At 39.3% G+C, this 13862-nt stretch overlaps 1 protein-coding gene across 1 annotated transcript; it reads left to right on the plus strand.

Moving 5' to 3' along the window:
- Positions 1-955: 955 nt before the first annotated feature.
- Positions 956-8589, plus strand: QDPR (quinoid dihydropteridine reductase; the record flags this gene model as incomplete). The annotated part of the gene is made up of 5 exons (XM_010080386.1): positions 956-1052; positions 2698-2838; positions 4732-4840; positions 6283-6366; positions 8211-8589. Coding segments are annotated over 5 exons (537 nt in total), but the record flags the coding sequence as incomplete, so codon positions are not given.
- Between the last annotated feature and the right edge of the window lie 5273 nt (positions 8590-13862).

Below are 13862 nucleotides of genomic sequence, written 5' to 3' on the forward strand. Positions count from 1 at the left end.
GTGTTACTCAAAGCATGCAAGCTCTAAGCCCCAGTGGGGTCCTTAATGGATGGACTGGTTTCCACAAAGGTGAACATGAGAGAATCAAGGCTGGCCTAAAACCTGTTTTGCTTTGCTCTCAAGAGGTAGGATTTATCTTCTGTAATTTTAACTTTTTAACCTATTTCTCTTAGTGATAGACTGAATTACTAGCCAATATGTTTTCTTTTTACCTACAAAACTCTTAAGGCTTTTAAAGAGTAATATGGAATGTTTGCAACATATTTTTCAATACTGAGCATTTGTGAAAACCAGTGCATTTTTTTCTTTTGTTGAGAGGTGAATTGTTTGCTTTTTTTTACTTTGACAGAGAAAATTCATAGCCAACAGATTCATTACCAACTGTAAAGTCTTATATTTGAAAGAGAGAAAAAGATACTGGATATCTGAAATTGTACAAACTCAAAATTTAGGGGCCATACTGAAACTGAAGGTTGTGGTCTAGATAGAAGCAATAACAAGGCTAATCTTCAGGTGTTCATTTCTTGCACTATCATCGAAAGTGACACCAGTAGTCCTCGTCAGACCAAGCGTTTTAACTTCCTGTATTAAACAGCACTTGTACCCAGAGAAGAACCTGTCAAAAAGTGAATCACAAATTTAAAAAATCTGTTAATGATGTAGGTAAGGGTCAGATCTCTCAGTCCTGCTCAAATCAGTTCTTTCCAGTGACATCATGAACTGTACAGTGTGACTTTCATTGATCTGACTTTCATCTATAGTTAGCTTCAACACAATTATTTTGTTTAGATTTCATAGCTCATAAATGTTAATTTTCTGCAGCTGTTTAAATTACTGTGTGTTGTGTTATTCTGCTACATAACTGTAAAAAAGTAACTTCAAGGCAGTCTTGATACTTACTCCTTTATCTTATCAATCCAGTGTTTTCAGTGTGTCCTTTTTCTCTGTTTTGAAGGTGACAACAGAGGTTGGAAAACTTCTTGGTGAAGAAAAGGTGGATGCAATTTTGTGTGTAGCAGGCGGATGGGCTGGAGGCAGTGCCAAAGCTAAATGTAAGTCTTTGGTACATGCATGCTGGTGAACACGTGAATGAAATAAAGATATTTGAGATCATCTTTCTTCCTGAGTCCAGAAGAGGACATGAGCCTAAAAGTACAAAATAGCTCAGTCACAATGCTTCTTAGTGCTTCTCTGGATTTTTGCTTTCTGTTAAATTTGTACAGCACTTAGTATTCTCAGTAATACTTTTTGATGCAGGAGTTTTCATTGGAAAAATCTTGATGCACTTTATGAAGGAGTTCAGGCAAATTACATAAGGCAGTGGCTAGGTAGAAACACCAGTGTTGTTTCCTAGTTCATTGCTTTATGCATGAAACCTCAGCTGCCTCCTGCAGCTCTCTGAGCTGTTACTGTGCAGTAGCGTTGGAAGGAGCTGTCTAATGACATGAGATCATGCTATAGAAAAAAAGCCTTCAGCTTTGAAAAAGCTTTTAAACATGTAATATATTTGTACTTTACCCACTAGTATAAGAGATACAAGAAATACTAGTAGTATAGAGATACAGAAAGAGTAGTGTAGAGATACAAGAAAAAAAAAAAGGAGCCTTGTTTTCTGTCTGGACTAAATCTGGTAAAATGTATCCTTCCCCTCCTTCCCAGTTCAGACCTTACAGGCAAAGATTTATTTTTAAGGAGAGACAATATGGAAAGGCGTATGCACTTACACCACAGTTGTGTTATACTAGATTGTTATTAGTGTGCACCATATTTTAAATAAGGTAATTTATCATAACCGTAATTTGTAGCAGTGTTATTGGTAGGGTAGCAGGATATCTTGAGATTAGTAGTTAGTTTATGTCACAGAGTTATTAATGCTTATTCCGTATTGTGTTATGGAAACAGTCCTTTCTGAATACTAAAATCTTTGGCATGGCTAGTTATTGGTTTTCTTCTTTTCCCATGCAGATCTTGATAATAAAACAATGGTGAGAGTTAAAATTTTGCTTTAATTTGAACTTATTGGCGCACCTCCCCTGGCAGGCTGCCTTATAGAGGTTGCGCTCCAGTATGTCGGGGCAATGGAATGCACACTGGGTACCGTGCAGATGTGTGCATCTTTGATATTCCATGCCAGCACACTACTGTCAGACAGGTTGTTTCTTGAAGTAACATAGTGATAAGAAATATTTTTTGTTCAACATCTTTGTCTCTTGGAGTCTTCTATCTGCATATTAATGGAGTGTAGCTCCTTTGCAGCCAATGAGCAAGTGACGGAAAGAGACAGATCATGCTACTACAAGGTGAGATAAGGCTAATGTGAGAGTTTTGAGATCCTTGATGTAGATTGAAGCAACCCCTACAGGAGTTGCAAGAGCTTGGAAATCTTTGAATCATTAATGGAACTATTGTGTGGTTTTTTTGTTTGTTTGTTTTGTTTTTGGTTTTTTTTTTCTGATAGTGAGAAAGCAGGTAATTTCCTAGGGTATACTCTGTAGAGCTGGGGCTCAGAGCCCAAAGAGAAGTGAGATACAAAATACATAAATTGATATATTACCCAGCGTGCAAGTAGAAAATAGTAGAAAGCTTGTCTTCATAGTTCTGTTGTATAGTGCTGTTGCACTCTGCCTGACAGTAGGGAAATTAGAGTTAGAAGACTTCTATCTTTTAGTTAATTTCACTAATTCTCTTCCTAATCAGCTTTATACAAAAACTGTGATCTGATGTGGAAGCAGAGTGTTTGGACATCCACTATTTCCAGCCACCTGGCCACTAAACATCTGAAAGAAGGCGGCCTCTTGACCTTGACAGGAGCTCAAGCTGCTTTATCTGGAACTCCAGGTAAAATGCAGTGCATGGTAACTGCTGGGTCATCAGCACTCATCGCTGTCTGTTTTAGCATTCTTGTTTGCGAAGCAGCAGTTTCACTCTCCAGTTTCTTGACATCTAGTACGAATGGAAAACTGCTGCTGAAACACTTAAGGAAAGTGTGATTTTACAGGTAGCAATATTGAACATCTTGAAGCTGGAGTGAAAACAGATAGAATCAGTGTTTAAGTACTATTTTATATGCATTGGTGAAATATACTTGGCTAGTATATGATACAGTAAAAGAAGTTTGGAAAATAATGAAGAATAGAAGCACACAGTAAGCTCAGTGCTTAAATGAAGTTTAGTCTCTTATTTGTGTTCTGGAAGGCAGAGTCCTTAATTGCCCAATTTTTCCATTGATGGTGACTCGGCTGATTCTGTTAAATGTGCTTGTCCTGTTTGTGTCTGATTCCAGTCCCACTTCGTTACAGACATAGGTAAGCTTTGCTGACCTTTGGCTTTGCCCTCCAGTAGATATTTAATATGAACTTCATTGAGGTTTTTTCATCTTGCTCCTCGCCATGTTGGTCTGCATGGAGGGAGAAATCTGGGAGCAATTTAAAATTAAAAAAAGGCACCAAAACACAAGCCCACAGGCAGGGAGAGGAAAGTTTTTTTGAGACAAACTCTTATTTCCCAATCTTTTATTAGTTTGACTTAAAAAATATTTAGAGACATAGATACTAAAACTTCAGAACATATTCTAAAATTCATTAATATTCTTGAAAGCTGTGTCTAAAACTGTTCAGGAAAAATACACTGTATTTTCTAGTTAATGATTTATCTTCTATGTTTACAACTGCATCTGGCATAGTCCGAGGATAAAAGGCTTATTTTATGAGTACAAGCAGAAGAATGATTTATTGTCTAGCACTGACTGACTATATACAAATGAAAAAATGTGAACTCTGTCAAACTTTCATGTTTTTGGTTTGGGTGGTTTTGGGAGGTAGGGACAACAACACAGGAATCAAAGTGATTTGCTTTCATGTTTTGAACTGGCTGGTTTCAACAGGTCTGGATTTTTCTGAAAAACACAGCAGTGCTTTGGGCAAACACATGGAACTTATTAACATCAGGAAGAATTGGGAAAGATTTGTTACTCAACTTTTGCAAATATGACTTGTGAGGAAGCCAGCCTTTATGGAAGGAACCATCTTTTTCTTGTTTGCTGTCAGTGTGATTTTTCTTTTCCTATATGAAAATGTTGACTCACGTAATGCAAATTGAAGGATACTGAGAATTGTTTAAGGAGTTACAGAAGCAGTCTGACAGTGATGGCTAAGAAATGTAGAAGCATGAAAAGGTTTAAAAAGACTTGGAATGCTTGGTTTAGGTGAGACGAGGGGAATATGATAGAGATGCAAATATTTTTGTTGTAACAATAAAATAAGTTAGCTACTGCTGCCCATGATTCCTCCCAATAAAAATGGATGTTACAGAATGTCTAATTGAATATAGTGGAAGCACTTCTGCAATGCAAAATTACCTCTCTAACTTTGATACGAAATACTTGCTTAATACTCTATTAAATTTGTAGGGTTAGCCCTGTAGATCCCATCCTTCAGGGTACATTTGAGTACATTAATTAAACTTACTTAACATAAGCTGCTTATTTCTGTAGTGCTGAGTTAACTCTGTTCTGTGTTCCTGGATGTCCAGTAGGAGCTTTTTGTTTTTTCTTTTTTCCTTTTATCTTTTAATGTGTATGTTTTGATAAGTTTTAAAAGTCTGATTCTGTTCTGGCTGTGGTAAATGGGCTTAAACTTAACATTCATCAAACAACCTGAGTTTCTGTCATATTACTGATGATATTGAGAGCTGTTTCGATTGTGCTCTGATTTGCCTGTTTTTAATTGTTAGGGATGATTGGCTATGGCATGGCCAAAGGAGCAGTGCATCAGCTTTGTCAGAGTTTAGCTGGTGCCAACAGTGGCTTGCCATCTGGTTCTGCTGCTGTTGCTGTTTTACCGTAAGTGGTTGTATAATTGCCTCTGCCTGAATTGTTTTATTTGATTACTGCTGTAACCTAGAGTCACATGGATGTGCTTGCAGTGTCCGGTTCACAGTACACAAACAGCTTCTTAGACCTACTTACAGTTTCACAGAGAAAGGAGGCATCTTGAATGTACCAACAAAATGATATGGAAGCCACCCTTAAAATTATTTTCCTTTCCTTTGTAAAACAATAGTGGGTGTTAGGATTAAAATTTAATTAACTTTTAATTAGTTTAACCATAGCCATGCATTAAAGTGATTTTTTTTTTTTTTACAGTATAGACAGAACTAAATGATACAAGCTGTTCAGCACAGTTTTAGACTTAGCTGTGTGATAATAGTAAGCAAAGGATTACTCGACGAGTTTTGACTTGGTTAAAGATGCTGCTTTATAAGGTGCTGCATATCTATACTTGGTCAGTAAAATTAGGTCACTTTGAGAATCTGTGAAAAGAAAAATTTTAGCTTGTATTTGCCTGTCACAGCTTTCTTTTTAATGAGGAAAGCTAATAAAAAGTGGATGGCCTAATAAGTCTTCACTATGTTTAAATTTATAAATTCTGCTGCAAAAAGTTAAAAGTATTTTTCTTGCAATGTCCGTATCTAGTTCAGAACCTGAAACTTGAGACTGAAGAGTTCTGTATAGGTCGTATCTAGTTCAAAACCCGAAACTTGAGACTGAAGAGTTCTGTATAGGGATTTGGAACCCTACCTGAATTCTCCCTGCTTTGTTTTCTTCTGATGCACACTTCTTCAGGTCAGACAGCAGCAGCATTAAAAGAGTTTGGATCCTTGACACCACCTTCTACAGAGCTTTACAGATGGGCAGACACCACGGTCACTGGACATTTGGGCATTCAGCACTTACATAGTTCTCATGCTAAACTCTGTTCTTGAGTGAATTGTTGAGAGAGTAATTATACCTTGGATTGTCAACAGCATCTCAGGGAGGGAGTTGTGAAAAGTTCACCCCCTTAATATAATTGTGTGTAGCATAAAAGTGTTGTCAAAGTTGAAACTTCCTGTGTGTGTGCCCTTAATCTCTACATTTGCAGCTGGCGTGAGGTTGTTTGTAAACATGGATGTAGTGCATATGTGCTGTGCAATATGTGTGAACAAGCATATTGCTGCCATTCCCTGTCTGTGTGAGAGAGACTGGCAGGGAGCTGTGGGCTAAGGGATTTCCCTAATGGGCTGCATGTCATCAGCAAGCCAGGAAGGTGAGGGGTTATAAGTTGAACCCTTTGTTATACATTGAAACTGATTGCTATATGCGTTAATACATGTAGAAGATGTGAGGGAAATCCATACCACATGATATGGAAGTCAAGCATATGTTACAGTGATGAATAGAAGCAAGTGGTGCTTATCAGAAACATGATGTATAAATAAAAAGCTTATCTTTTTTAATCACAGGGTTACCTTAGATACACCAGCAAACAGGAAATCAATGCCTGATGCAGATTTCAGCTCCTGGACACCCTTAGAATTCATGGCTGAGTGAGTATCCGTGTGATAACTAAGCAATTCCTCACTGTTCCTCCTGCTGTTGCATCTTGTTACATGTTCTTTCTAAATAGCTCTCTTGGATTTGGGTGGGTTTTTTCCTCCGTCACCCCCTCATTGTATATATTTCTAAATCACATTGGGTTTATTGCATAGGCTTCTTAACTGGAGAAAATTACCTCAACTCTGTCAGCTTCAGCATCTCTGCACTAGTTATTCCAATGAGGGAGATAGCCTTGAGCAGCTGGAAGCCAGAGAATCTCATAAAGCCTGTAGACAAATTAAATTGCAGACAGCAGATGCAGGAGACAGTAGTCTAGCTTAAAGGTAAACTGCAAATAGGCATATAAACTTTGGGATTTTTTTTTTCTTTTAAAAGCCCTTTACTGCCCAGTCTATGGTGTGTTAATTCACTTCTCTCAGTTGGCAAAAATTCCTGTCCTTGCGTAGAAAAGTTCCGTCAAGATTTTTTTTTTCCATCATCCACAAAGGCTTGTCCTGAATGATGTTGCAAAATGCTGAAACTTCAACTGTAGTTTATTTAACAGCAGGCTGAGATTATAAGACTTACTTTTTCATAAGTACTGTTTTCTGTGATGTGATGGGCAGTAGCAAAGATTCTGCTGAGGGTGAGCTGTCAAAAGGAAGAAAATAAGGATGCAACTGTCCTGTCTCTTTGAGGAAAAGCAAAAATTAATCTACGTTTATACATTGTAAAGGGCTTTACTCTTACATATTTTTAAAGTCTTCTAGAACTGACACTGAAATAGCATTTGCCCATTACTAATTGTTCAGAGAGTAGTTTAGTTCTGACATTAGATTTTTTTTTTCTGTGATTTTTTTTTTTTTTTAAGTTGGATGTCAGAGTGGGAAGTGGTTTTTGTTGCAAGAAGCCTATGCAGCTGTTTGATGTGGCTCTTTAAAACTGCCCCACCAATTGAATTTAGTTGGCCTAAACATGTTAAAAAAAAAAATTCTTAATTTATTGTGCTCTGGATACTGCTCAGCCAGATGTGGTTTTACAAATTCTTTTAAAAATTTTAAGTATTTTTTCCATATGGGAGAATTACGATTATGGTTTTGTTTCTTGGTTTCTAATTCCCTAAACTTAACTGAAAATCTCACTGTCTGTGGAAGAAAAATATTAAATCTTGTTAAGTGTTGGTAACATCTGCAGCTTGGGAAGGTTTCAAGGACACTTGAATTTTGTGCCCTGGAAGCCATTGTGTGAGATAGCAACTGCCATGTTGGAACATCCTGCTATGTCTCCAAAATTGGAAGGGTTGATGGACCTGGAAAATATACTGTGCTTTCTGTATTGTATTTTGAGTAAGGAATTTGTATTACATTTTGATAAGGAGTGTTCTGGAGTGCTACCAGTATGAGTACATCTTACTGGGCATTATTTTGGATGTCTTAAGCCTTTCTTAAGGCTTCTGCTGAAACCACTTTCGCAGTTAAATATCTAAGTGTTATAATGGCCTGAGTAATGGGTTTAACAACTCTATTTTAGCTTTAAATCTTTAACTTGGAAAAAAACTTGCCACTTTGGCTTGCCACTCTTGACATTTTAAGCTCCTGGCCTTTTCCTTTGAGATTTTCTGAAAATCCTGTGGGTGCTCTGTAAAGCCCTATGAATTTCTCTGTGCCTCTGTCCAGCTCTGAGGATCTGAATCCAGTGATTGCATTGCTAGCTTACAACATCCATAGGAATCACTGGAGAAGGCAATAGGAAAAGAATGAAAAGTAACAGTCTTTATTTTATGCTTCCTGTCAATATGCCTGTTAGTGGTGGTTTTTTTCCTTCTCATGCTGATCTATCCATTTATTTAAAACAGAACCTTTTTTGACTGGATAACAGGAAAGAATCGACCAAACTCAGGGAGTCTAATGCAGGTGGTAACTACAGGAGGGAAGACTGAACTAATTGCAGCACATCTTTGATGTCAGTCACTTAAGATGATGGAACTTCAGCAAAGGAGAAGCTATGGAAAATCTGTCTGCCAGTATAATTTGGGTGGTCTTTGGTATCCAGTGATTGTAGTTATGTCACTAATGGAACTAGATTTCAAGTAATATTTCTGTGCTGTCAGTTGTGAGCTATCTGTATTTGTTTACCAACAAGTATTAAGTGTTTGTCTCTAAATGAAAAGTTGCAGGCTTTAAAGTCTGTGCATGTCCTAATTCTGAGCATTATATGTCAACTTACGTATTTTCTCTGAAATGGGAATTGTGCTCAATTATGTCATGTAATCACATACATAATGGTTGGATTTTTTTCTCAGTAAGTGTTTTTGGCAACTTACTGTGAATCTGTCTGTCTTTCTGTCTGAGAATGGAACCCTGCCCTGCATATTATGTTGGCTGTAATTATAGGAAGTGTTACAGTCATGTATAATGTCCTAGTCTTGTAACATTTTTCTTGTGGATCTTCCACTTGAATTAAAGAAACCATATAGAGATTACTTACTTGAGAAGAAGTTCCTAATTTGCCTTACAGTTTATAAGCTGCTATCAGGCCTACAATTGTAGGATAAAATGGTAATTCTGCCAAATGATTAGTATGCCTTTGTGTTAGTCATGATGGTTTGTTACATTTTAAAAAAGCAAAGTGCTATAAAGAAGTACTAGAGAAAGCATATGCGCACTTCTATTTGAATATGGAACTTTTAGTGCTAAATAAATGTATATTGTTTTATGTAGTGGGCTGTCTCCATCACTGTAATCCAATTTACAGCAATTTAACTGAACTTCCAGTTCAGTTATGGCAAAGGACTTCATTATTTTACTTATTTTCTTCTGATCATGCTGTGTAAAGTATGTTTCCGTGGTAGAGGTGCAGAAGAGCTACTAACCATGCCTAGAGGCAGGCCTGCAGCTGGATGTCTTTGAAAAGATGATGCAATTACACGGTACATCCATACGTGCATAGGTGCAATTACCCCAAACTGGGGCGGCTGTTAAACGTAATATCAGATACAAATGTGCAGAGACAAAACACATCTTTGCCAGAATGCCATGGTAGCAGGGACCGGTCCAGTTTCTATGAATGTTTTTTTTTCTCTTTGAGATTTAGAAAGAGTAGATTTTACTAAAGCACAAGTAAATGTAAAACAGACTTGTACAGTAGAATATTAGTAATATCATTACAAATTTAAAGATTTCCAGAGACCTCCAAATACTGGGAAGGAAGCTGTTTTTGACATTGCAGGCTGTGGTGGGTCGACCCTTGCTGGATGCCAGGTGCCCGCCAAAGCCACTCTATCCCTCCCCTCCTCAGTGAGACGGGGAGAGAAAATACAACAAAAGGCTTGTGTGTTGAGATAAGGACAGGGAGAGATCATTCAGCAATTACTGTCATGGGCAAAACAGACTTGACTTGGGGATTAAGTTTAATTTATTATCAATCAAATCAGAGTAGGGTAATGAGAAATAAACCAAATCTTAAAAAACACTTTCCCTCAACACCTCCCTTCTTCCTGGGCCCAACTTCCCTCCTGTTTTTCTTTCTTTACTTCCTACCTGCCAGCAGAGCAGGGGGGCAGGGAATGGGGATTGTGGTCAGTCCATTGCACATTGTCTCTGCCACTCCCTCCTCAGGGGGAGGACTCCTCATACTGCTGCTCATGCTCCAGCATGAGGTCCCTCCCACGGGAGACAGTCCTCCATGAACTTCTCCAATGTAAGTCCATCCCACGGGCTGAAGTTCTTTATGAACTTCTCCAAGGTGGGTCCCTTACATGGGGTGCAGCCCTTCAGGCACACACTGCTCCAGTGTGGGTCCACCATGGGGTCACAAGTCCTTCCAGCAAACCTGCTCCAGCCTGGGCTCCTCTCTTCATGGGGCCACAGGGCCTGGCCAGGACCCTGCTCCAGCGCGGGCTTCCCACAGGGTCACAGCCTCCTTCGGGCATCTACCTGCTCCAGCGTGGGGTTCTCCAAGGGCTGCAGGTGGGTAGCTGCCCCACTGTTACCTCTGTGGCTGCAGGGGTACAGCTGCCTCACTATGGTCTTCACCATGCGCTGCAGGGGGATCTCTGCTCCGGTGCCTGGACAACCTCCTCTCCCTCCTTCTTCACTGACCTTGGTGTCTGCAGAGTTGCTTCTCTCACTTATTCCGACTCCTCTCTCTGGCTACACTTGCCATTGCGCAGCAAGTTTTCTTAACCCTAACCCTTCTTAAATATGTTACTGTAGAAGTGGTACCACTGTCGCTGATGGGCTCAGCCTTGTCCAGCAGTGCATTGATCTTGGAGCCAGCTGGCATTGGCTTTATCCGGCACAGGGGCAGCTTCTAGCAGCTTCTCATGGAAGCCACCCCTGTAGCATCCCTGCTACCAAAACCTTGCCACACAAACCCAATACACAGGAATAAGTGGGTAAGAACCTGAGCTGCTGTTCAGATGGAGGCCACCATCCTGTGAAGCCTGACTCATGCCTGGTCCTGTTGCTTTGCAGAACCTTTGGTTCATTGCAGGATTGAGTCTGAAATGTTTTCAGATTTCACCATGAAGAAAAATTCACAAACAGGTTTAATTAGTTTTTCAAAGTTATATTTTTGTGGGAAAATTAGTTTCCTACAAATTAGCTAATAACAATTGCCACAAAAATAAGGTTTCAAATGATGCTCTGCACCCAAGGAAAACAGATGCACTGTAAATACAATGGAGTGGTTTCCAAATACGATGGTAGCTGAGTCATTCAGCAGTTGCAGTTCTACATTAACCCAAAATTGCACTTTGAAACCTTTTGTTGAAATAATTCATTATGCTAAACAAGCACATTTTTTTTTTTATAGTGGAATGAAAACCACCACCACAACAAAAAGTAACATTTATTATTTTTTTTCTGCGTCGTTGTATTGGCTCACTGGAAGAAAACAGATGGGGACTGTAATAGCATGCGGAGATGCTTCAGACTAACCCTTGTAGTGTTGAACAAGGTGAGAAGTAGGCAGGCATCTGAAAAGCATGCAGAAGTCAATAGCAAATGTCACTTGAGATTTAGATCCCTATCAGACATTATAATTCTTGCACTTCCTGAAGCATCATGTTCTAAAGGATTTGCTTTATAAATACGTCCAGTCTCAACACTGTCTGCAGGGACTGTTCGGATATGATCACAGGCTCCCACAGCTGAGTTGAGGCTGATCTGCAGGAAAGCCAGGAGAGGGCAGAGACTTCCAACACATCGGGGAGATTTCTCTACTGCTAGGAATATGTAACTATGTTCTTTTTGGCAGGCAAGGATTTTAATTGTGCCACAGCCTCTCATTCTCCTTCCTTGCTTTATTGCCCACAATCCAAGCTTACTGGCCTTTCCTACACCAAGCACATGCAGAGTACTACATATACCACTTACAGAAACAGTTACACTGTTCAAACAAAACAAAATAAAAACCAACAACAATAAACTCCCCAAAACAACAACAACACACAAAAAAAAACCCAACGAAAAAAAGTGCCAAGGCTGTGAAGGGAGTCCCACACCAGGGTGTAGTATTACTGTTGTCATGTTATCAAGTGGATTGTCAGTATTCTGTAGCACAGCTTTAAGGGCTTGGACACAATAGGAAAGGAAACAGATTATTTAACTTCTGTACTGCACATAAGGATTACAAGAATTTCCTACCCCAACCAAAAAAAAACAGCATCTATTCAGACAAGACTAGTACTAACAAAGAGATGGAATTTGGAGGCATAAAAATTAATTAATATGGAGTTTTGAATATGAACATTTCAACTCCTTTGCCTGTGAAATGAAGGGATAGATAATATTTTTTAAAGGCATTATTTAGGAAGGAACAAGAAGTAGCAAGCCACATGACTGTCACTTCTATAGTTTAATATTCATTATCTGGTGCCTCCTGCAGATATGAACTACACCACTAATCACAGTATGAACTTCCTCTTAAGTAGTGTTAATAAGTATGTATTAGCTCATTCTTACAAATGAGAAGTATAGAAAAACCTTAAGATTGGCGCCCCTGTTTTCTATTCCTGCTTAGGCTACTGGTCTGCTGGAAGACTTTGAATACATCTCTGCATCTATGCCTCATATCCCAAATATATATGAGACCATTTTGAAGTGCTTTGACAACTACTGATGAAAATCAGAACATATGAATGAAATACATTTCTGTGACTGCAATAATAGAAGCTCAAAATACCTCTTTTGTCATCAGTCTCACTGAAATTAATGTAAAATTGTGACCACAAGCCAAAGTCATATCATTTTGCTACCAGTCATATTCAGTGATTTGCAAAAGAAGTACTATGCCAGAGATTATTTCTGTGAGTGCAGAAATACCTTCTGTGAAGCTCAAAATACCTCTTTTGTCATCAGTCTCACTGAAATTAATGTAAAATTGTGACCACAAGCCAAAGTCATATCATTTTGCTACCAGTCATATTCAGTGATTTGCAAAAGAAGTACTATGCCAGAGATTACCTCAGACAGGTAATTTGGATGTCACTTACCTGTGTATCTGGTACTAGGTAGCAGTAGTTTCTATCCAGCACAACAGGCATTATTTTTTCATGACTACCACAGCTGGAATTTAAAAATACAATGTTGTTTTTGATTTTGAACAAACCAATTACCCTTTCTACCTCACATCATAGTGAGGCAGGGCTGAGGAAGTAATACCAATGGGCCCCATGTTAGATTATGGATTCATATGAGTTAGCATGACAGTGAGCTTTTTTATTTAAACCCATACAGAAGAATCACCTGGAAGAAAAGAGTCTCTTTGACCCCCAAGAAGGTGTTTTTTTCCAAATTATTAAGATCATAGAATCACAGAATGGTTTGGGTTAGAAAGGACCTTAAAGATCATCAAGTTCTAACCCCCCTGCCATGGGCAGGGACACCTCCCACTAGCCCAGGTTGCTCAAAGCCTCATCCAGCCTGGCCTTGAACACCTCCAGGGACGGGGCATCCACAGCTTCTCTGGGCAACCTGTGCCAGTGTCTCACCACCCTCACGGTAAAAAATTTATTTCTGATATCTAATCTAAATCTACCTTCTTTGAGTTTAAAGCCAAGATCCTTCTCTTGTGCTCAGACTCACAGATTTTTCTCCGTCCTCTGTGTGAGGAATGGCCAGACTGTTCAAATGCTAGCTGCTCCTTACACCCCACCCACAAACTTCCTGTTGGCAGGTTTGAGGCCTATCTTCAACCCACGTGTTACCCTGCAAACCTTTACACCATCTGTATAGCTCGCGTGCAGGGAAACCACACTATTAGCAATATGAGGCTACACAGACATGTAAAGATTTGTATCCTCCCCCCTCCCCAGTATCAACTTCCCTTATTTTCCCTCCGGGTTACAGTCTCTCAGCCCAAATTCCCTCAGAGAGGTGTCAGGCAGTGTGGGAGGTTGAGGTGCTTGTGTGCCTAATGGCTTCCTGCTCCTCTTTACCTGCCAGCTTTCCTCTTGCTCTGTTCCTTGGTGCCCCTGCCTCAGCATGGGATGTCCCTGAGGTGA

The sequence above is a fragment of the Pterocles gutturalis genome, unplaced genomic scaffold (genome assembly GCF_000699245.1).
Source record: "Pterocles gutturalis isolate BGI_N339 unplaced genomic scaffold, ASM69924v1 scaffold13794, whole genome shotgun sequence".
Lineage (NCBI taxonomy): Eukaryota > Metazoa > Chordata > Aves > Pterocliformes > Pteroclidae > Pterocles > Pterocles gutturalis.